At 41.9% G+C, this 22,401-nt stretch overlaps 2 protein-coding genes and 1 long non-coding RNA gene across 3 annotated transcripts in view; 2 read left to right on the top strand and 1 right to left on the bottom strand.

The window, feature by feature from the left end:
• LOC102298202 overlaps positions 1–2,415 on the bottom strand; it is a 22,173-nt gene extending 19,758 nt beyond the window's left edge. Inside the window, exon 1 of the long non-coding RNA XR_006053019.1 lies at positions 2,297–2,415. This is a non-coding gene — a long non-coding RNA (uncharacterized LOC102298202). The remainder of the gene's footprint in view (positions 1–2,296) is intronic.
• A 3,257-nt stretch (positions 2,416–5,672) lies between these two features.
• LOC102297889 (tetraspanin-8) lies at positions 5,673–15,633 on the top strand. The gene is made up of 9 exons (XM_042214392.1): positions 5,673–5,819; positions 7,214–7,270; positions 7,407–7,514; positions 8,915–8,989; positions 11,840–11,935; positions 12,165–12,269; positions 12,412–12,459; positions 12,707–12,790; positions 13,165–15,633. The coding sequence occupies exons 1-9, from the start codon at positions 5,709–5,711 to the stop codon at positions 13,327–13,329; spliced, it is 849 nt and encodes a 282-aa protein (XP_042070326.1). The 5' UTR covers positions 5,673–5,708; the 3' UTR covers positions 13,330–15,633.
• A 1,677-nt stretch (positions 15,634–17,310) lies between these two features.
• LOC102297579 (tetraspanin-8) overlaps positions 17,311–22,401 on the top strand; it is a gene marked incomplete in the record, with an annotated part of 12,633 nt that continues 7,542 nt past the window's right edge. The window contains 6 exon segments of the mRNA XM_005947885.3: positions 17,311–17,480; positions 18,719–18,790; positions 18,880–18,996; positions 19,539–19,613; positions 20,672–20,767; positions 21,321–21,342. Coding sequence (XP_005947947.3) covers positions 17,421–17,480; positions 18,719–18,790; positions 18,880–18,996; positions 19,539–19,613; positions 20,672–20,767; positions 21,321–21,342 — 442 coding nt within the window.

The following is a 22,401-nucleotide window of genomic DNA, read 5'->3' as shown; positions in this document are numbered from 1 at the left end:
AGGAACTCTCTGCAGGAGGGGGAGATACAGGAGAGGTGGAGGAAGATCTCAGCCTGGGCGTTTACCGTCTTATGTAGTCTGGAAGATGAGTGGATGGTGGGGTGGGTGCAGTTTTCTCTGTGGTGGGGTTGGGTGGACTGTCCAGGGCTCTGTGGGGCCGGGGGGCGCTCTGCACTGGGCCCCGGTCTGGATGGGCCTGGGCCCCCTTTCCCTGGCGGGTCGCGATAGTGGGGGGCCTACTGGGGTCAGCGGGGGAGCTGGCCCCAGGGAGGGGTCTACTCTGCCCCTCCCTTCCTTCCCTCCCCATCTCCAGCTGCCTCCCTCTTCCCGCTCCACCACAACCACCCACACATGCAGGGCCTTGGAGTAGGGGTATGTCACCAGGGTGCAGAGGAGGCTACCCCCCCCTCTGTCCCCTTCTGGCTGCCTCTGCCTCAATTTTATCCCACAACTTAGACATTCACATTATTCACACTCTCATTACACATACATATAGGATCTTGGGGGTGGGCACAATCACGGAGTCCAAATTACCATCAGGGTGTATACCTCACCCCTGACGTCCTTGCCCACCTCTCAATTTTAAATACACTTAGTCATTGAGGGCTAGCAGGAGGGACTATGCGCTTACCTGCTGCTCCTTGGCAGGTAGCTCCATGCCCTCCTGGGTTTTAATTGCACCTTAGATCACATATGCATCAACACTACAATGAGCGGGTGGAGGGAGGTTTGGAGTCTTCTCCCACCCCCATTCTCTGCGGCCTGCTGGAGCGGGAGGGCTAGTAGGAGGAGTTGGCCGTCCGGCTGCGGTCTGGGGTGTGGGGCCTCCCTGCTGCTGCGGAGTCGGGGTGGTCTGCCTCTCCCCACCGCAGGGAAAAGGGTAACACCACCTGGGTCTGGGTGCAATTCCCCCCTCCAGGGGCAAGGGTACCTAGACCCGGTTTGTAGAGTACGCTTGGGGAGTGTGATTGTGTGTACAGCGTCTCTTTATGTCTATCTCCACGTTGGTTGAGTGTGGAGTGAGTGCATATGAGAGCATGAGGGTGGGAATGGATGTTTGTGTCTGTGTGTGCCTGTATGTCTGTGTCTATATGTCAGGTTGGGTATCAGACGCCACCTCTCTGGGGACACCTCAGGCCCTCCAAGGTTTGGAGGCCTATCTCTACCCACCACCACTTCCCCTGCCGGTGGCGGACTCCCTCAGGTGTCGGTGTGCTGGTGGTTCTTTGTGTCTGGGGGTGGGCGTCCGGGTACACACCGGCTCACTCCTTGGCGGCCGCTTGTCGGGGCCTGGGGCCTGGGGCTCGCTCGGGCCCCCTTTGGAGGTGGGGTGCCCCCGGCCTCTCGGCCTGGGGCTCGGTCACTCAGGCACAGCTGGGGGCCGGCGGAGCTCACGGGCGCGTCACTGCAACTCCCCCTGGCTTCTGCTCTGCGGCTGCTGGGCGAGCCCTCATCTGGGACTCTCCTCAGCTCTTACTGGAACAGTGGCGCGGCTGCCCCTCTGTTGGTCTTCCGTGGTCTCTTGTGTTCTGGGGGCCTCTGGATGTCTGGAGTTTTGATCTCCTCCATACCCGCTTCACACCCTGGAGGACGGGGCTGTGGCCCCCCCACACTCCCTAGCAGATCATTACATGGAGAAACCTTTGGAATGCAAGCATGCTGATCCACACAGGTATGCACACAGGTGTAGACATGGGTATTCACAGACGCGGACTAAAGCTTTCTTGGCTGCTGCCTCAAAGCACACTGTGCGCTGTCTATCTTGCGTGCTGCACAATATCGTTTATTATTCAGTAACTATTGATATCTATGACTAGCTAGTTTATTGTGATGGTGCTTTGTTTTCTCTATTATTATGTTGCTCTTTGTTGTTTGCTGTCTCCTCTGTTTGTTTTTTTTGTTGTTTGTTTGTTTTTTTTTTTTTTTTTCTCCATACAGGTGACCCAGGAGTTGTTGTTTTTTTTTTTTTTTTTTTTTCCCCCCTTCTCACCGTCTCTTCTCCCCTTTGGTTTTCTTTCTTTCTCTCCCCCTCTTTCTCTCATTCATTCCCCCTGTCCTATTTCTTAAAAAAAAAAAAAAAAAAAATGACAAAGGATGAACTGAAGCTCTGTCATCACGTAATGTCGCATACTGCTGTTTCTGATGTCATTTAAAAAAAAAAAAAAAAAAAAAAAAAAAAAAAAAGATGTGTTACTGCAAATGAAACGGTTCAGTGAAGCATATCTAACAGATGGTATTTTTCATCCTAGTGCATGACTCAGTTTCATCTCACTTTACAGCAGAAACAGGAACTTACTTTGTGTGTGAGGGTCCACCTCACTGCTGAAGACTGGAGGACTTTTTTAGTACCAGTCCCTCTTCTTAGATAGTCAGCTGGATTGCTCAGATTACACACAGAGTTATGGCGCCAGTTACACAGTGGTCAGTCGACACACCACATAAACGCACAGTAACACCCCCCACACCCCCCCCCCCCCAGATATCACATGGCAGCTTTCCTGTCTGCAAGCAATGGATCAGCTTCTTAAAGAGATAGGAGTGCCTGCCTCTCTTTGTTTAAATAACAAACATAATAAGCCAAATAATCCTAAGCAGGATATTAACTGAAATAGGGATATATGAAACAATGAACTAAGAAACAAAGCAAGAACAAAATAGAACATCAAATAATAAATAGGAAATCAGAAGGCATCCTCAGTCCAAAACCCAAAACCCAGGACCATGATGTTTTTACTGCACTACAAACTTCTTATAGTACATTTAAAAAGAACACAGAAAACAAAATGAATTTCAAATATAATACTATTCCCTTAAAAGTAAATATTGCCTAGTGAGTTGAGCTGCCTTGGTGTGGGACAGAGTGTTTGTCAGGTGAGTGGAAACCCTGCATCAAAGCCTCCTCGTCAAAGTCTGGCTGTGTTGGAAAATTTGATCAAATTCAGATTAAAGTAAAGAGATTTCAGTTGAGTTCGTTTTTTCCAAGTTTAACATTTGTTACTCTCTTTCTCTCCTCTGTCTGTGGGGTCGACATGTCTCTAGCAGCCTTCTCGTGGCTCATCTACATTTCTTTCCTTTATACCTGGAAGCAGATGGAGAATCATTCACCTGTATGCAATGTGATAATTACCTTAGCTACTATTTAGGCAGTGGCTGAAGCAAAAACTCGGGTGTGGGAGGAGTTCGGAGAGGCCATGGAAAAAGACTTTCGGACTGCCTCGAAGAGATTCTGGCAAACCGTCAGGCGTCTCAGGAGGGGAAAGCGGTGCTCTACCTGCACTGTGTATAGTGCTGGCGGAGCGCTGCTGACGTCGACTGAGAAAATTGGTTGACACGCCTCTGCAATGTTGCATGGAGATCAGGGGCAGTACCTGTGGACTGGCAGACCGGGGTGGTGGTCCCCATCTTTAAGAAGGGGGACCGGAGGGTGTGTTCCAACTACAGGGGGATCACACTCCTCAGCCTCCCTGGGAAAGTCTATGCCAGGGTGCTGGAAAGGAGAGTTCGTCCGCTAGTCGAACCTCGGATACAGGAGGAACAATGCGGTTTTCGTCCTGGTCGCGGAACACTGGACCAGCTCTTTATACTTGAGGGTGCATGGGAGTTTGCCCAACCAGTCTACATGTGTTTTGTGGACTTGGAGAAGGCATTCGACCGTGTCCCTCGGGGTGTCCTGTGGGAGGTGTTGCGGGAATATGGGGTGTCTGGCCCATTGCTACGGGCCATTCGATCCCTATACAACCGTTGCAAGAGCTTGGTTCGCATTGCCGGCAATAAGTCGGACTCGTTCCCGGTGGGTGATGGGCTCCGCCAGGGCTGCCCTTTGTCTCCGGTTCTGTTCATAATTTTTATGGACAGGATTTCTAGGCGCAGCCAAGTGGCGGAGGGCTTTCGCTTTGGTGGCCTCAGAATCTCATCTCTGATTTTTGCGGATGATGTGGTTCTGTTGGCTTCATCGGGTGAGGGCCTCCAGCTCGCACTGGAACGGTTCGCAGCCGAGTGTGAAGCAGCGGGAATGAGGATCAGCACCTCCAAATCTGAGGCCATGGTTCTCAGCCGGAAAAGGGTGGAGTGCCCACTCCGGGTCGGGGATGAGTTCCTGCCCCAAGTGGAGGAGTTCAAGTATCTCGGGGTCTTGTTCGCGAGTGATGGGAGAAGGGAGCCGGAGATCGACAGACGGATTGGGGCTGCAGCTGCAGTAATGCGGACGCTGCACCGGTCCATCGTGGTGAAGAGGGAGCTGAGTGTAAAAGCGAAGCTCTCAATTTACCGGTCGATCTACGTCCCTACCCTCACCTATGGCCACGAGCTGTGGGTAGTGACCGAAAGAACGAGATCGCGGATACAAGCGGCAGAAATGAGCTTCCTCCGAAGGGTGGCTGGCCTCTCCCTTAGAGATAGGGTGAGAAGTTCGGCCATCCGGGAGGGGCTCAGAGTAGAGCAGCTGCTGCTCCACATCGAAAGGAGCCAGCTGAGGTGGTTCGGGCATCTGACAAGGATGCCCCCTGGGCGCCTCCTGGGTGAGGTGTTCCAGGCATGTCCCACCGGGAGGAGGCCCCGGGGCAGACCCAGGACACGCTGGAGAGATTATATCTCTCGGCTGGCCTGGGAACGCCTTGGTATTCCCCCGGATAAGCTGGAGGAGGTGGCTGGGGAGAAGGTGGTCTGGGCCTCTTTGCTTAGGCTGCTGCCCCCGCGACCCGGCCTCGGATAAAGCGGATGAAGATGGATGGATGGATGGATGGACTATTTAGGCTGAAGGTTGGCCTTAGTTGCTGCCAGATCATTGTACCTCCTGTGGTGGAGGAGTTTAGCACTCATGTGCTGCTTTTTTGCTTTGAACTGACTTGATGCTCTTTTGTGCAGATGGTCCATTATTTTCAGTAACCCAGGAAGAAAATAGGAAACCTGTTTGCTGGGGTGCTCTCTCCTGGACAAACTGACATGCAATAATCAAGGTGTAGAAAAGGGTCAAGGCTGAAAAACTCAGGTGAAGTCATGGATCAGTCAGACAGCCATAACAGCCATCTGGATGCTGTAAACTTCTCTACAGAGAACTAAAGCAGCCAGAGTGAAAGACAAATGATTCCAAAGTCCTCATGTTGGTTTTCTATATATTTGTGCAGATCCTTTTGTCCACTCCATCATCAGCACAGGCAAGATAAAACTAGATTTTTTTTACTTTCTGTGGTCATCATTTACAAAAAAATAACTGACAGCAGACGAAGCAGGAATTCTAATTTTACATGTATTATTAGAAAACCACATTTCTGGACATAAAACAATAAAAAAAAAGTAAAGTACATTTAAAAAAACATTTTGGAAAATCAAATTTATGCTCATGCACCAAATTTTAAGAAAACTCAGTATTTCAGAAACCACAATCACAAAAACCCTGTTCAAAAAAACGAATGTTAAGAAAACACAATGAATTTTGTTCTTGTTTGTGTTTGACCGTGCTGATGTACGTTCTAGCTTCCCAGATTGGGTTTCTGTTTGGTTTTCCATGGTGAGCAATAAAGCTACTTTTGAGTTCACATTTTGCCTCTATTAGTCCTGCGTTTGGGTCCAATCCTGTCTGCCTGCACAGCACATCATGACAAATAATTCATTAGCTTTCTAATCTACAGGAAGCTTCTACAGGAAGCCCTGCCCTTCTCTCTTGCTTTCCAAGATTCATTTGCAGTATCACTTTTTCCAACCACCGCTGGATGCAGAATCACAGTACGTGTCGATGCATTTATGCTTCATCATACAGCAGCATGAGTCAGGTCAGCCCTTCTCTCAGACATTTCTTCTTCGGCTTCAACGTCTTCTTTTTGGTGAGTAACTGGATTTTAAAAGGGGAAAATGGTTCTGTTTTCTTTCTAAGAAGATGAAAGGTATGAGAGAGAGAACAGTAAAGACACACAATGAGTCGGGATTTTTGAGTTATTGACATTCACATCTCTACAGAGCTAGTAAATAAATCAATACAAACAATCTGAACATGTAAATTTTATGACAGTCTGAAGCTAGAACATGATCTGTTCAGAGGCACAGGGATATAATTTCACGTTCTACAGTCACATTAAGCTGCTGTTTGTTTTAAAGGGGAGTTTCAGATATTCTGTTCTACTTCAGACAGCCTGGTGTTCTACTGATCAAAACATTTGAATGATTTTATCGTTTCCTCTGCAAATGAAAATGCAAAGGGGCTGAGAGGTAAGCTCCATCAAAATCTTAAAAACAATGATGGCTAGAGTTTGCAGCAAAGCACACGATAGCTGAAGAGTCCAGAAAAACACAAAGCAATCAGAAAAAAGGTACAAAAACTTTAAGAAGATCAGGACATGCAGGGAAGACAAATAGCTTTGGTTTAGTTTGTTTGTTGGCTAGTTAGATTTTTAAACCATGTGTTAGAAACTAACAGAATGATCACCCAGGAAAGAAAAGGCAGTAATCAAAGTTGGTGGTGAGGCATTTGAGTTCCAACAGCGGCAACAGGTATTGCCGGTTTCAAGGGCACAAAGAGCAGATCTCACAGGGGTCAGTATTCATGGCCACAGACAGACCAGTTATCCAAAGCATAAAAACAGACTCCACAACAAGATGGAGGCCGTGAGCGGACCTGGGCCAACACAACGCGCCTTAAGCAGGAAGCCTGATAACTGCTCACTCAGCAGGTGAGTAGTCTTAGCCCTAACCCCCACAGCTGCTCAGCGTTCCAGCAGGAAGGTGGAGACATGTGGGAGCACACACAGAGTTGTTTTCATTTCTTAGTGGGGACATCTAATTGACATAATGCTTTCCCTAGCCGCTTACCCTAACCATCAAAAATGAATGCCTAACCCTACCCATAACCTAAATGTAACCCTGACACTTAAACCACATTTTGAGTCTTAAAAATACCTTCAAACTCGTCGCGACGGACATTTTGTCCCCATAAGGGACTGTCAGTCCCCACAAGTATAGTCACGTTCCAATTTTTGGTCCCCACAAAGATATGTAAACATGGTATACAGACAAAGGGATAAAACAACTATAGAAAAACACACAGGAAAGGCGAGCCAGCACGAGAGACTCGAGGACCACGACTCCATAATAAGGTTCCATCTCAGACATAAACGTAGAAAATTAAATGGTGTTGGTTTACACTTGTACACAGCCCAGAAAACACAGGATTCCCCTTTTGTTGAAACTTCCTTGGATGATATGCTGCTCTGCTGTGTTTCAGCTCATAGTGGGACTCATTACAACTCCGGCTCTGCTGTTTAAATGTTATCATGACAATGTAAGGCAGCACAAACCCAACCACACACACACACACCACACACACCACCCACCACCAACAACACACCCCACACCACACAACAACATCGCTGTTTGTTATGAAGCACTAATCAAGCATAAAACTATTCTTCATTCAGTTTGAAGTTCAGACAACCCACCTTTACATCTTTGCCTCCGTTACCGTGGTGATCAGCATCTTGGGGGCTCACGGAGCCCACACGGCAAACCTGATGAGCCTAACTGTGGTGAGCAAAAACTCAATGGCTGCTGACTGACAAATATTAGTAATTTTTCAGGTAAACTGAAGCATGAAAGAGTTTTCTTCTCACTTCTGCCATCTGTTATTTTCTGTCACATGCACATTACTTGAACATCCCTGTTAACTTTTAGCTTACATGGAGTCTGTTTTTCCAGCTCTTGGAGCTGTATGATGTCATAGAGGGGATATCCCTAATAACACTTATAATAAAGCTGACTTAAAGGGAAGGCCTTAACCCCCATCCTAATCACTAGGGTTCATGCAGACCCGAGGTGTATATTTGTTGTAATATCTACCTCATTCCACTTTTTTACAACCTTGTCAAAAGCACCCAATGTCACCTATACAGTTTTAAAGATTTGAACTTTTTATTCACTTAATGTTTGCCATGAACCCCAAAGTAAAGTAATATAAAACATCTGGGGAGTAAGTAGGTTACATTTTGGCGCTATAGTGGAACCAAAGCTGGGTCGTTCCCTGATCTTGGGTCATCCCAAAGGTCTTTTCTTTGCTTCCAAGCCACAGACAGGAAGGTGGTGATAATTTGGTCCTTCTGTCACCAGCCAGCATAGCCTGAGGCAAGTTATTAATGTCAGCTAAGAAGAGAAATACGTATTGGAAATAATATAATCATAAATAATCAATAACAGATATACACCAATTATCATTTTCTCGACTGTTTCCATTTGCATTTTTCTTTTCTTTTTGTAAATTCTCCCATTGTTAACCAAACTAAAACTACCAGAGTCCACCTTTTTTTTTTTGTTTAATGGAAATTTTGATTGATTTTGATAATAAAACACTGAAAACTGAAGAATTTCTGTCACTTGAATCCAGATTCATATTTTTAAAAAATGCTTCAGCATACTGCTTTTTAATGAGACTATTTAATCAGAAATAAGAGCAGCATGGAGATTTTGTAAAGTAGTGAGACAAATTCTACTTTTTACTTAATTAAAAAGTACAAAAGTTTTACCTTAAAATTTATTTCATGTGAAGACAGTGAAAGTGTTCATTGTGCAGAACACATAATCACATTGGATCATATTTATTGATTCATGTATTTATTACTTATTGATATAAGTTACTTATTTACTGCTAAGTTTCTTTCTCTTTATCCAAAATAAAACAGCATGACATATTATTATAGTTCATGAAAGCTGTACTTTAGAAAAGAATTTGAGATAATGCACCCCGCATCATTCTTATTTCTGAAAATCAGATGAACAGAGTTATCTTTATCCCACGTCTCTCCTGCTCCTTAAAAGTCCCATGTTGATGTGGTTAGATACAAAATAGAAAACTACAACCAAAATAAAACAAAATGCAACAAAGGTATTTACATATAGAAGCTGAGGCAGCATCTCTTTGGTTCCTTCTCTGCAGTTCCTGCTGTGCACGTTCATTGGAAGTCTGCTGATGCTCAGAGCTGGAGCTATCACTGCTGCAGCCCGACCAAACGTAAGGACCCGGTTTCTTTTTACTGTGTTGGTTCTGTATTCAACATTCAGCAACGAAGCTTCTCCCTCAAACTCAGCATTCCCAACAAAACACAAACAGATCCCAGGTTCATGCAGGAACATCAGAAACATGGAGGTTTTTCATTGTGCTACATGGACCTTATCAGAGTTGACATCCTGAAAGAAGAAATGCATTTTAACCACAACAGTAATTTACCAAAAAGTATGAAGAGTGCTAACAACACACCACTTGGGTTCTGTTGGGTTATCTCAAAGTTAATTAGGAAAGTGTGTGGGGGAACCTGAGTTTGAGTACAAAGTGGAAGAAAAAGTTACAGGACCTATAAAGTTTATTTTTTAGAGGTATAGCAGATGTTTCCCTTTTTTCTCAAGAAAAATTAAACGCAAATAATTGTTTATCCTGTAAATTAATAGTATTAATGTTTCAGACAGGCACAGCTGATGACATTTGCTCTCTAGCTCCAACACTGAACGTTTTATTATTAGCCGGTAGCTTAATCCAATGTAGCAGATGGCTAATGTGGCTGTTGGGTAACTGCTAATGGCTAAACGGCAAATGTTACTGACAATGTTCCCTCTAATTTTCCATGTGTCTGAGCGAACACACAAACTCCCTGAGCGGTCCCTTGGATCACTGTGAGCAACAGCAGACATGTTCACTGTGGTCACGCCAGCATCAAATCCATCCAAGTTACATGGTTTATTAAAATAATCAAATTACAGCATTTACATTTATGTTAGACTACTTTTAATTAACTGCTTTAGCCCACTTACAATAAAAATGTAAAATAAATCTTGTTCATGACCTGTGTAGTATGTTAACACTATTGGAAGTAAAAATAACTTGAACTCCAATTTTGAAAACACAACTTTTTTTTTTTTTTTTTTAAATAAAGCTCTGACTTGTTATTATGAGTCTGTGGTCTGGGAGAGAGTGCTGTAACTCTCTGTCTGCAAAATACATTATTTAAAGACCAATGTTGGGCAATTAATTATATAATTACTTCTTCAAAACAGTGAGTTTTGCAAAAAACAAAGTGTTTTGCAGCTATTTATTTAATGTCAAACTATTTACAGAACAATCAGGTGTTCTGTATCAAATTTGATGCCACACAAATTATTTGTGCCACTCCAAAACATAATTTCTCTCCACTATAAGATAAAGGAGAATAGAATAGAATAGAATAGAATAGAATAGAATAGAATAGAATAGAATTCAACTTTATTGTCATTGCACATGCACAGGTACAGGGCAACGAAATGCAGTTTGCATCCATCCAGAAGTGCTTTAGTGATATAGATATATTACAATATATATTAGCAATAATATAGATATGTGAGTATATTACAGAAATGGGTCTATTATGGTATGTTATAATGTACACGGTATGAAGTATGTTGTGAATATTCTATAACTATAAGTATGTACAGGCTGTAGTGAGTACAAGCTATGTACAGGCTATGAACAGGATATAAATATGAAAAACTATACAGAATATGAAATAAATAACTTTACAGAATCTGAGATATACAGCTATACAGAAATGGGAACTATGCAAGTTGTAAACAGTTGTAGGATTAAAGATTATCGTATGTACAGAATGATTATTTACACAGAGCTATACAGTAGTGCAGTTAAGATAAGTGAGATATGTGGATAATTTCTACAGAGGCTATATAAAGTGCTAGTGGTTGTGAGTGGTGGTTCAGTCCATGTTATTATTGTGTGTTTGAGGGTACAGTTGTCCATTGTGGGTGTGTGTATGTTCAGTCCATGAGTTTAACGTGGGTCAGATGTCAGGAGGCAGAGTTCAGGAGTCTGACAGCTGTGGGGAAGAAGCTGTTCCGGTACCTGGTGGTCTTAGTCCGGAGGCTCCTGTAGCGCCTCCCAGAGGGCAGGAGGGTGAAGAGTCCATGTGATGGGTGACTGGGGTCTTTGATGATTTTCCCAGCCCTTTTCAGACACCGCTTCCTGTAGATGTCTTTTATGGCAGGAAGTGGTGCTCCGGCGATGCGCTGGGCAGTTTTCACGACCCTCTGCAACGCCTTCCGGTCCGAGGCAGAGCAGTTCCCATACCAGACTGTTATACAGTTGGTCAGGATGCTCTGCAGCCTGATACCTGCAGGCCTGACAACAGGAGATGTATCACTCCTGTAACACCTGTAAATTGTACCTCTGGTGCAAATTACTGACCTCTGTCATCATTTTAAGTGGGGGAACTTGCACAATCGGTGGCTGACTAAATACTTTTTTGCCCCACTGTATGTGAATGCATTGGGATAAGGTGGCATCATTCTAATCCCATACTGGAGCAGCCAGTCACTTACTGACTAACACTGCAGAACAGAAAGAATTGTTAACGTATTTATTTTAATTTCAGTTCAGGATAGGTTTTTTTTTGTGCGCAACGCAGATTTTCTGTGCACAGAGACCGTGCCAGCAGTGCGCAATTGCGCATGCGAGCAGCTTAGAGGGAACATTGGTTACTGATAACTGTTGAGTGCTGTTGAGATGGGAGCTTTACTGACCTCTTAAAATTCATCATAAAGAGTTATTCGCTGTTATGAAAGTCAGCTTCAGCTGGTGGTGAGGTCAGGATGAACTGTCTGTCTGCGGCACTGATACTGATCCAAATGAGTATCCAGACCAATAGTAATTTTAGCATTGATTTCTTTTCTTTGTCTACCCTAGTATTGACTGCTTTTGTTTCCACTAGTTTTGAGCAGACATGCACAATTTTAACTTGAGTAAAATGTCATCAAACGCAGGTTGTTTGATGTTTTATAGATTATTATGAACTAATAAACACACTCCTGTGTGATTTTTCAGTTGGGGCATGTGATGGAGGAAAGGTTTCGTTTGCTTTTGCCACTGGATCGGGCTTCAGGTGACATCAGGGATCAGGTTGAAAGACTACAGACATCAGTAAGCACCTATCACACTGTCAGGCAGTATAGCACAATACTTTGAGTCCAGGAGCAAAAGGAAAGCCAGAGCTTTAAGATTTCTGACTTCCACAAGATATGCTCTGTATTATTCAGTATTATTTTTGATGTGGCAGCAGTCACCAGCACCGAGTTCTGTGTGGTTTGTTCTGCACTGTGTGGTGTAAATAACACTGCAGCTTGTAGCTCTTCTTCCCGTCCGTGTTTAGTTGCACTGCTGTGGTCTGTTTGGCTACAAAGACTGGGAGAACAGCATCCCTGATTCCTGCCTGTGCAAACAGGATGTAGAGGAATGTCAGACAGTCAGCTACACAGTGAGTAAAAGAAGCTGAGACACTAATAACTTGCAGAGTTATTGTATTAACTCAGTTTCATGTGAGGTGTTGACACTTTCTGAAATGGGTCCAACTGAAACACAAACAAAATGACTCCTGAGTTTGTTTCCTGTGTTTTTAGAACTTCCTGTTGAACCTTTTCTGGCAGAAGAAGTCTGTCTTCACACAGGTGAGAGCTGCTAAATGCTAAAATTAAAGTTATCACTTGATACACAGGTGTGAACATATAAAAAGTGTATACCTTCAACGTTCACATCAAGGCCAATGCTCTCTCTGACAATTTTAAAGAAGTTTTAACAGATATGTGATTATGAAATAATGGAGGTAAGTGTTATCTGTTTCCTGATCCCCTGAAAAAAATTCCTTTTCCTGTCACTGCAGTCAGAGTTTATATGTGTTTGTCTCTCTGTCTTCAGCCCTGCTTTCCCATCATCAGCAGCAGGGTTGTAAGAAATGCCAATATCACCCTGGGCGTGATCTTTGGTCTCTTTGTTCTAACAGTGAGTTAATCATTAAAGTAAAATGTGTTATGTCACCATAGCTCTGCTTTTTTAATGTTTTCTTGCCTTGTATTTAAATCTCCTCCAAAAACGTAAAAAAGCATTTTGAAATGATTTATGTCCACATCTCTGACAGCCCAGGTAATGCTGAATGATGTGTGCTCTTAACAAATACTTGGAAATATTTACAGAGAATGTTTTTTTTAAAGAAAGAGCTGATTCAGAACTTTGGAAATACACCAACTTTTCAGCACTGGAATAGTAAACTTTTTCCTGCTATGATCCTTTAGCTTGGGTAAACTCATCTTCACCACAGAGTGCATGAGTGACAAACATCATCGTGTCAGTCTTTATTAACTGTTGTTTGTGTGTAGCTCTTCGGCATGGTGCTGTCATCACTGCTGATCTATCAGATGTATAACACGAGCATCAGGTTGAACTGCCAGTGGATGGACCAGCCACCTGCCTACGAGCTGCTGGACGACACGCCAGAGAAGACGCCTTCAGCCTCAAACCCTCCTCACAACTTTCAGTTATAGAGCTGGTGTTAGTCTAAACCACCTATACTAAATCAATCAATTAACTCATTCACTGCCATTGACATCTATAGCCGTCAATTGCAGTGAATGAGTCAATGGGTTTAACTCATTCACTGCCAATGGCTGGCAGTGAATGAGTTAATCTAATGGGACATGACCTGATAAAGACAGAGGGAATGGACACAGGCTACTTATACACTGGGGATAGAAGGGTAATATATCATATATCAGTAATATCATATCTGTGGAATAAAAAAAATAAATAAAAAAGGAACCTTCAGATGTTGTTTGGTGACAGAAAATATATATATATGATTAAATATCAGATAAGCAGATTCAATCTGTTTGTAATCTTTCCTCTGTGCTGAGCTTCGTATCTCCCACCCCCTCACCGCTTTGAGGGCGAGCTGGAGTTAAGGGAGAGCTGTCATGGTTCTGAGTCTTTGACTCAGCATTTTGAGTTTTGTTCTGGACTTGGTATTTATTTCTTTGAAAGGTTAAAATAATTAATGTTCTAGTTTCTTAGTTTGTTATTTATAGTTCTTGATTTTTTTTGTTTTGTTATGTTAGTTATCCCTTTATCCCCAGTCCCAGCGTCAGGTTCACATGACTTAGTTTCAGTGTGTGTGTTTGTCAGTTTCTCTGTTGAGTCCTCCCACACATTCCATTTCACAGGACAGCTCTGGTATTTAGTTCCAGGTTTCCCCTCTCTTTCCCATATTTTCTTACTATTAACAGTTCATTTGCTACAGCGAGACATAGTCTGATGAACTGCCAGCAACCACAAAAGCACTTTGTGTCAACTCGTGTTATTCCCAAGTATGGTGTATTAATAAAAGTGTTTAGGCTACTGTACATGAAAAAGTAGCCAATTAGTAAAACAGTTATTTTGAAAAAGGAGAGCAAAAGAATATAAAAATGACAAGAATACTTATCATTTCCTTTTCTCATTACTGGTCTGTTTTCCTCAAAGCTGCATATTGTGTAACAATGACCACAGACTTAGTGGATTTTTTTCTGCACTGTTTTTACACACTCAAAAAAAAAAAACAGCCTATACGGCTGTTGATGTTTAAGGTCTGGGAAAGCTTTTATTAATTCTCTCTCTCTTCCAACGAAAGTAAAACTCCTGGAAGCAAAATGAGTCACAGCTGGATGTTTAAAATGCGTGCACGTGAGCCCAACAACGTCCATACAGCTTTTCTCTCCGGCTCAGCAGCAAAAATTTTCCACTGCTGCTCCTGGTGCCAAAACATTGCGTTTGTGTGTGTGTGTGTGTGTGTGTGTGTGTGTGTGTGTGTGTGTGTGTGTGTGTGTGAGTTATGCCTAATATATTTGCTTGTAATGATAAATAGTTTGTAGTGAACAGGATTTAAGATAAGAGTATAACATAAAGAAATAGAAATATTAAATATCTTTATGACTCTCTCTTATTGACCGGTCACGCAGTCACACCAAAATAATTTGCGCACCTATACGATTCAATATACCAGCGCAATTCATCATGGTGCCTTTAAGGGCACCTCGTAAATTCAGGAATACTGCAGCCATATAACTTGAAAACAACCACACGTGTATCCAAAAACATTTTTAATAACAGTGTGGTGGTGTTTGCAGAAAACAAGTTTTAAATTTTTTCTTTGAATGCGCTCATGCTACAGTGATTTCTAGGATGTAATCATTTCAAAATGTTGCAGTTGTAAAAATCCGTAAATGATCACCGTCAGCTTGCCTGCTGTGACAAACTGAACAAGAATATAAGGTTAATAATTAATGGCGGCTGATAACCGCTTGGTTGTTAGATCCTTTGAAGTGTGTAACTATGTCTGTATATTAGTGTGTACTTTGTATTTTCATTTTATTTTTTGTAAAAAATGAAGGATATTACAAACAGTCCTGTTGATGTGTTAAATAAAAAAATGAAATTTGGTGGTAAAAATGAAATATTTAGAAGCTACCTTATTGATTTTAGCATTAAATTATAATAAACTTTATCAACAGGAACTCCAAAATGGTTATAGATATGTTTATCCCAGCAAAGGGAAATAAATCCCCCAGAAAAGCCTTGCAAGCGATCTTGCAGTTTGGATTACAGAATTTAAGAGGTTCACCTAAAGGTAACATGACGAACTGCGAACGCATATTGAACCGTAAAAAACCTTGTAGGTGCGCAAGTTATAATCACGAGGGGATGGCCGCGGTCGTACATAACCTGTGTTCCACATCAGGCACGTGCTGGTGGGGGGCGGAAATAGGGTTGCCAACTCCCTAAAAAATAAATTAAGGGACACCTCGTGGCCAGGGCCGGGCGACCCAGTTGTCTTCACCCTTCCCAGTGTGGTGAATTTTCTAGCTCTTTTTTTGTGTGTGAAATTATTTTTTTAACCATGTGACTTGAAGTTGATTTAAGTAGATGCATATTCTTTGTGATATGAACACGTGTGAAACAAATGATCATTTTTGGAAAGCTCATCTGAGCCTTTTCGATGTGGCATCACAAAATCATCACGACCACAAGAACCGTGAAAATAGTTGAATTTGCATTGCTGCTCAATCACAGCTGCCTGATCAGTGTTTTTTATTAGCAATTTAGAAAAGTTGATGGTGGTGGTGTGTCTGTGTGAGTGAAAGACAGAGAGAGCGAGCGAGCGACAGATTTTCTGCTATAACCTTCATTTTATGGACGCACAGGGTGAGCTCTCAGGTCGCATCAGAGCATCGTGACCTACGAGCTTCTAACCCCTGCAAGTCAATCGTGCAGTTTGAGCAGGAGCTGAATAACGTGACTGAAAAAAATCGCACAGTGTTTGCCCAGCTTTAGGTGTACTGTCGTCCGAGACTTGCAGTGTCGCCGTTTGTTACCCTGTTGGCCATGCTTCTTGTTGTGGTCATCTGTTGTCTTCCGGTATTTTCTCCGTAAGCGACCTTTCCTCAACCAATGAGATGAGCGGTAATCTGAATTGTCATACTCGAATTGTCATAAGTGTGCTGTCAGCTCATTGGTCACAAAGCAGGAGAGGGGCTGGGAATTATGTTTTCAAACAAAGCGTTAATTCCATTAACATTTATAGACTACTTTTGATTCTCACTGTATTACGGGACAAAGTGCGTCCCTTATTAGCTCAATAAGGGACGTGTACTTTTGTTTCTAAATACGGGACGATTCCGTTTTTTAAGGGACGGTTGGCAACCCTAGGCGGAAGGGGCTTGAGCGCCTGCCCCTTTCCTGATGGGTGCCCCAAGTGCCCTTTTCTTGAGGCAAATTTTGATTTAAAAAATGCAATCTTTTCATTCTAACATTTTCTATCGTCTAATGAGCTTAGAAAGCATCTGGACTTCGTTAGTTTTCTTGAAGACGTTTCGACTCTCATCCGAGAAGCTTCTTCAGTTCCAAGAGCAAATGGTGGAGAGTCCCAGATTTGGAGCCCTATGCTAGTGTCCCCCATTTTCTATCATTACTTTATTAAGGATTAGGTGCAAGAGTTGTTAAGTGTGGATAATTAAATAATAGATTAATGCAATAGCAAATTGTGCCTTGCTCTCAGGTGAACAGCAAGTGGAGAGTGATAGATGAGATGAGGAGATGGAAGAAGGAAGAGAGGCAAAATGTGATTCCCAGGCAGAGCCTAGTTTATTTCTCACAGTTCTTTTTAACCTGTTGCCTTATGGTTCCAAGCGCTGTCACCAATCTTTGCATTTTAGTATCATCTCATGAGCTACCATCTCTCCTATGGGGACTTTTTTAATGTCTACAGTCCCAGATCAACACAGCTCTGCTGGCTCTGTGGCCCAATATAACTTGCTATCATTTATGAGGGATATATTTGTTCTTCGATTCTTATCAAATCTTTACAGCAGTTTAAATCCGATCCGTCTTGGCAAACACCGGAATGCCCCGGACTCCTCCTGTTAAGTATCATCTTGCTGCTACGTGGTTTACTGGAACTCCCGCCCGCTGTCGTCTGGGGGCGTTTAAAAGCAACTCAACCCGCCCATCTCCTCTCACTTCCTCCGCAGCAGTCGGTGCTCCTGTGGACTCCACAAACAGAACTGTTTTCTTCAAAAGTATTCTTCCCTCTCAAGCTGCAAATATGGCTCAGATCAACACCTGCCTTAAACGCACCTTCATCATCTTCAACATCTTCTTCGCGGTGAGTTGAGCTTCATTTTCAAACAGCAGCTAAAACGTGTTTGGTCCCAGCAGTAATTTAAAGTGCGCAGTGCCGGGTTGTTGTGCCAAAAACGTTTCCGTGTGTTTTTTATGTGTAACATCGTTACGTATGTTGCTAAATAGACTTCGGTGAACAGGTATTGCAAAGGGGTTAAATACACAATTTTTGAAAATTACCTGTTTCTCAATTATCTTTGTAGCTGTGTTATTGTACTTAATTATAATCAATCAGCTTCCTTTTGTCCACGTAAAATATGTTTACAGAACTATTTTTGCATTTGTTGCCATTTCAGCTGTCCTCTTGGCCAGAATACTCTTAAAAGAGACATTTTTAAAGCAAAAAAGTTTTTTTTAAACTGCATAAATAAAGGATACATAAAAGTCACTGCCAAAAAGTGATTGTGCTTCTACCTTGTTACAGGAATGTTGTTTGTTGGTCAAGATGACTTGATATAATTCATGAGGGATATATTTGACATATGTTTCACATATTGTAGATCAAAAAGTTATTTATAGCAGTTTAAATACAACCAATCAGTTTTTGGCAAATGCCAGAAATCAGTTTTTGGCAGACAATCACTTTTTGGCACAACACCGTCACATCTCACAACATAGAAGACATAAGCTTCGAAGGTGTCACTGTTTCACTTGGGGTTGGTGGTTGGTGGACTTTGTTTTACTGGTTTCAGTTCTGTTTAGTTCTGTTACTTTAGTCTTTATTTGTTTGGAAGTAGGCCAGCTGATCGTTAGCAAGGCTGTGGTTACCTGTATTTCAAAATAGCTGCTCATATTCGAGTAATTCTAAGCTATGACCTAGTTTCCCGTTTTTCTGGGCGGTTTTTAAGCTTTGTGAATTCTTTGGTTTTTATCTTTTTGTTCATGTCGCTGTATTACAACACATCTGTGGAATGCACTGGATGACTTGATCCAAACAGATTGTACATATCTGTTCATACCTGCACAAAGAATGAACCCAAGCCCGAGGCTGAACCTGAACCTCAGCACAACAGTGATTCATAAATAAATCAAAAATAATGAATCGGTGTCTTTTTATTCATCAAATAATCAATAATTTAATGCTGTACTTAGACTTTTGAAAAACTAAACTGCTGAACTGCTGTTCTAACTGCAGTTTTATTGTCTAAAGTTTTGGTTCACAGCTGTTTCGGTTGTCGTGGTCCATAAAGTTCTAACCAATCAGTTTTATTTTGTATTTAGATTGTTGGCGGCGTCATCATCAGCCTCGCTCTGCTGGCTCAGTTCTCCACCAGCATTCAAGAAGGAGGAAATGTGAGAACAAAGCTGTTGAAACACAGGTTTAACTCATGGGTGTGACTCTGAAGCCGTATCTGACTTTTATTTACTGCTTTTGGCCGTAGCTGGAGGGTCGGGTCAGTGGCCTGTTCAGCCTCTATATCATGGGCGCCATCATCATGGTGCTGGCTATCCTGGGAGCCTATGGAGCCCACAAAGAGAGCAGAGTTGCCCTGATTGTGGTGAGTACAAAGATTACCTGATCTTCTGGGATACTCTAACTTCAAAATAAAAACTCCAAATGTCGACTTACTGCTGGAGCCTTAGGTGGGCATCGGAAGTACTGTAACTTTTGATACTTCAGCCCTTAATTTTTAAGCCCCAAAGACTGCTGTTTGTATCCAATATGACCCCAAGGAGTAACTAACACACACAGATCACTGTTTCAGAAAGTGTCCCCCTGTGAGTATAGACTTGCTGTGCAGAGCACACTGGAGCTGAAAGCATGTTCTGGAGGCACTGCTGTTAAAGTGCAAAACTGCTTTTAGGTAAAATGAGAACAGTTGAAAAGCTTGAAGTAGATCACATGCACAGTTATGAAAGAATAAAAATTACTTCCTTTTTACATGTTACAAAATTAACCATCTTAGAAATATTCTATGATTTAACCTGGAGAGTCAAATGATCTTTTTTCTTCTTCCTCACAGTGAAACTGGTCAAGGTTGAGAAATGTCAGTAATCCCCAAATACATCAGATTAAGTGTTTTCATGTTCTTCCCCACAGTTCCTGGTGTGTATGGTCCTTGGATGTCTGGTGATGTTCAAATATGCAGTCCCGGTTGCCATCATGCGTCCACAGGTAAAGGCCCACCTGTTACTGCTTTGGAGTCTAATGATAGGAAATGTAAATACAGGCACTCCTTTATTCATGCTGCGAACATGATGAAGCTAAATTCACCAGTAAACACAATTAAAAGCCATCAAATTTCCAATAATTCATTTATTGGCAGTTGTTGTGTTGCGTAGTTTCAGAAAGTAGAGCATTTTCAGAGTGCTTTCCATGCAGAAATTCCCCATATGTTGTGCCAAATAGATAAAAATTTGATGCAAAGGGGTTGATAGAACTGAACACTAAGCTTGCCCCCAGCCCTAAAGAGATTCACCAGTTTCTGGTACATGTAAAGAGGTTTACATGAGCTGACAGCAGCAGAGAAGTTTAATCAGGTATTCGGTTTTCATTTTTATTGTACATGGTTTTATTGTACCTGGTATATGTAGCTAAGGTGGAAGGTTGTTAAAATAAACATATATTTAATGACAGTGTTTAACTTCAGTAAAATACTGTAGATGATAACCTAACTAACAACTTCATCAGTTGAAAGTGTAAGAGTTCACTGTGGCTAAAGACATAGTGGAATTTCAGCTTCCTCTGAAAAAGTTGAAATAACCACATTTTCCCAGCCTGCAACCGCATCTGGTTGCCACATCAGCTCTACAGAGTGTTTAGCTTTGTTTTTCAAGGAAAAGTACTTGCAAACTACAGCGTTACAACAGCAGTGACAAATAACATCGTTTAATAATCCAAATGTCGACATAGTTTTTAGTGAAATTACTATAAATGAGGCCTAAAAGTGACGTAAAGCTGAGTTTCATCAGTTTAATCCTCTCAAGCTTTGGAGGGTTTTCATCTTATTTAAACTGTTCCTTAAAGAATTTAATAAGGTCTAAACTGTAATATTAAAATATTTCAGTTATTACTTCAATTCTTTTTGCACAAATATCTCTGCTGGAAACCCTTTTAGTCACTTTATGTATCAAAATAATCACCAAGATAAATAATCACTGGCTAAAAAAAATGGTAGAACAACGTTATTTTCAAAAAGTGATATCTAATATTGGTGACGATTTTGTTTGCAGATTGAAGGTATAATGGAGAACAAGTTTCGGATGTTTCTGCCTTTGGATGAAAACTCAAGGGATATGAAGAACATGGCTGACAACATCCAGAAAATTGTGAGATATTCAGCTCTGCCTTGTGTTTTATACTTCATGTACTTTGTGGATTTCTCTTTTGTTCAATTTAATGTTTTATTCTTACATCCAAACCAGCTGAGTGCCATTAAAGGCTGGGTTGGGATTTCCATGAAACTAAAACTTAATGGTACCCTTCAATGCCAAAATTGTGAAAATGCTAGTAGGGTTGTTGAGAAGGGAAAACAATCCAAATCGTGAATACTACATGGTACTAAAATTAAAAAAATAATAGCAACACAACCAACTTGGTGAAGCTGACAACCCGGTGTTTCTGAGGAATTTTGTCAGGTCAGCATTTTTAAGCTGAAGTATTAAACATTAGCATTAGCTTTAACTACTTTAGCTATTAGCAGTTAGCCGCATTAGCTATCTATTAGGTTATCGTTAAGGTAGTGTGTAGAAGTGATGGCAAATAATAAAAGGTTATCGTTTGACTGTGGGGCATTGTCATCAGTCAGGACTGCCAATCCTGTTCTCCATCTCATCTGTGCCAGTCAACAATAACCCTCCTGTTTCTTCTGGGTTTTTTTAGTTTCACTCCTGTGGTCTGTTCAGTTTTGATAGATAAATAGTGTTAATTTAATAGCAAAGCATAATTATAAAGTTTTTTTTCCTATATTGAAGCAAAAGGAAGTAAAGTAAGTACCAGCAACCAGAAACTGTGACAGCCTAACATACCAGCTCTGTTTGATAAGGAGTCAAAGAGTCAGAAGTGTTTGAACATTTATTTAAAACATAAAATAAGAACTGTGTCCTTTCATTCTGTCATTTTGTCCTCATGTTGTGTATTTTCTTGAGTATCAGTATCGAGCCTGAAATTCTTTTTACGTGACAGTGTTACTCATGAAGACACCGTGCAGCAACGCACTAACTGCCAAGTATGAAAAGTCATGGTTGGTTGCTTTGACAAAAGAGCTTCCTCTTGCTCGCTACATTCAGATTGCAGCCGTTGACTTTCCAGCTCACAAACATTTGTTGTCAGACCTGTTTTTCCATTCCCGTAATTCCACACAGGGCATTCGGTTGAGTTTAGGCTGCTTATTGGCTGTCAGATGCATTCTCAAAGAGAAGTGCAAATCAAGATATGCAAAGTGAGGAGCCAGGAAATGCTTTTACCAAGACAGTAAACTGTGTTCCTTTATTTTACTGTCCTGTTTTTATTTAAAAAAAAAAAAAAAAGCAAGCAACACATGAAATGGTGTAACTGAATCTTTAAACTTTTTACACTAGTAGGACTATGATTGTCACGTCTGCAGTGAGGTGAGGTTGAAAGTAGGACCCCAGATGCAGGCAGCTTCTGATGTGAGCGAGCTTTATTGACATGGTAGGTAAAACAAACAGGAATGTAACAGGCATGAAACAAAACCTAAGAATAACCTAAACTGGTAAAAACTAACAGAAACAGCAACGCAGGGAAATGCACAGAATGACGGATGGCTTTTACACAGACGAACCAGCAACTAACAGAGGCAGACACAAGGATAACAAGAGAATGAGACACAGAAGGAGGACACAGCTGGGAGTAATCGGACATGACAAGACAGGAAACAAAACTAAACACACTGACATGCAGTGTTGGGAAGGTTACTTTTAAAATGTATTCCATTACAGAA

Source organism: Haplochromis burtoni, unplaced genomic scaffold, assembly GCF_018398535.1.
Source record: "Haplochromis burtoni strain Fernald_Lab_line unplaced genomic scaffold, NCSU_Asbu1 Contig_559, whole genome shotgun sequence".
NCBI lineage: Eukaryota > Metazoa > Chordata > Actinopteri > Cichliformes > Cichlidae > Haplochromis > Haplochromis burtoni.
The sequence above is the reverse complement of the archived record's forward strand: the minus strand, read 5'-3'. Positions and strand labels throughout refer to the sequence as shown.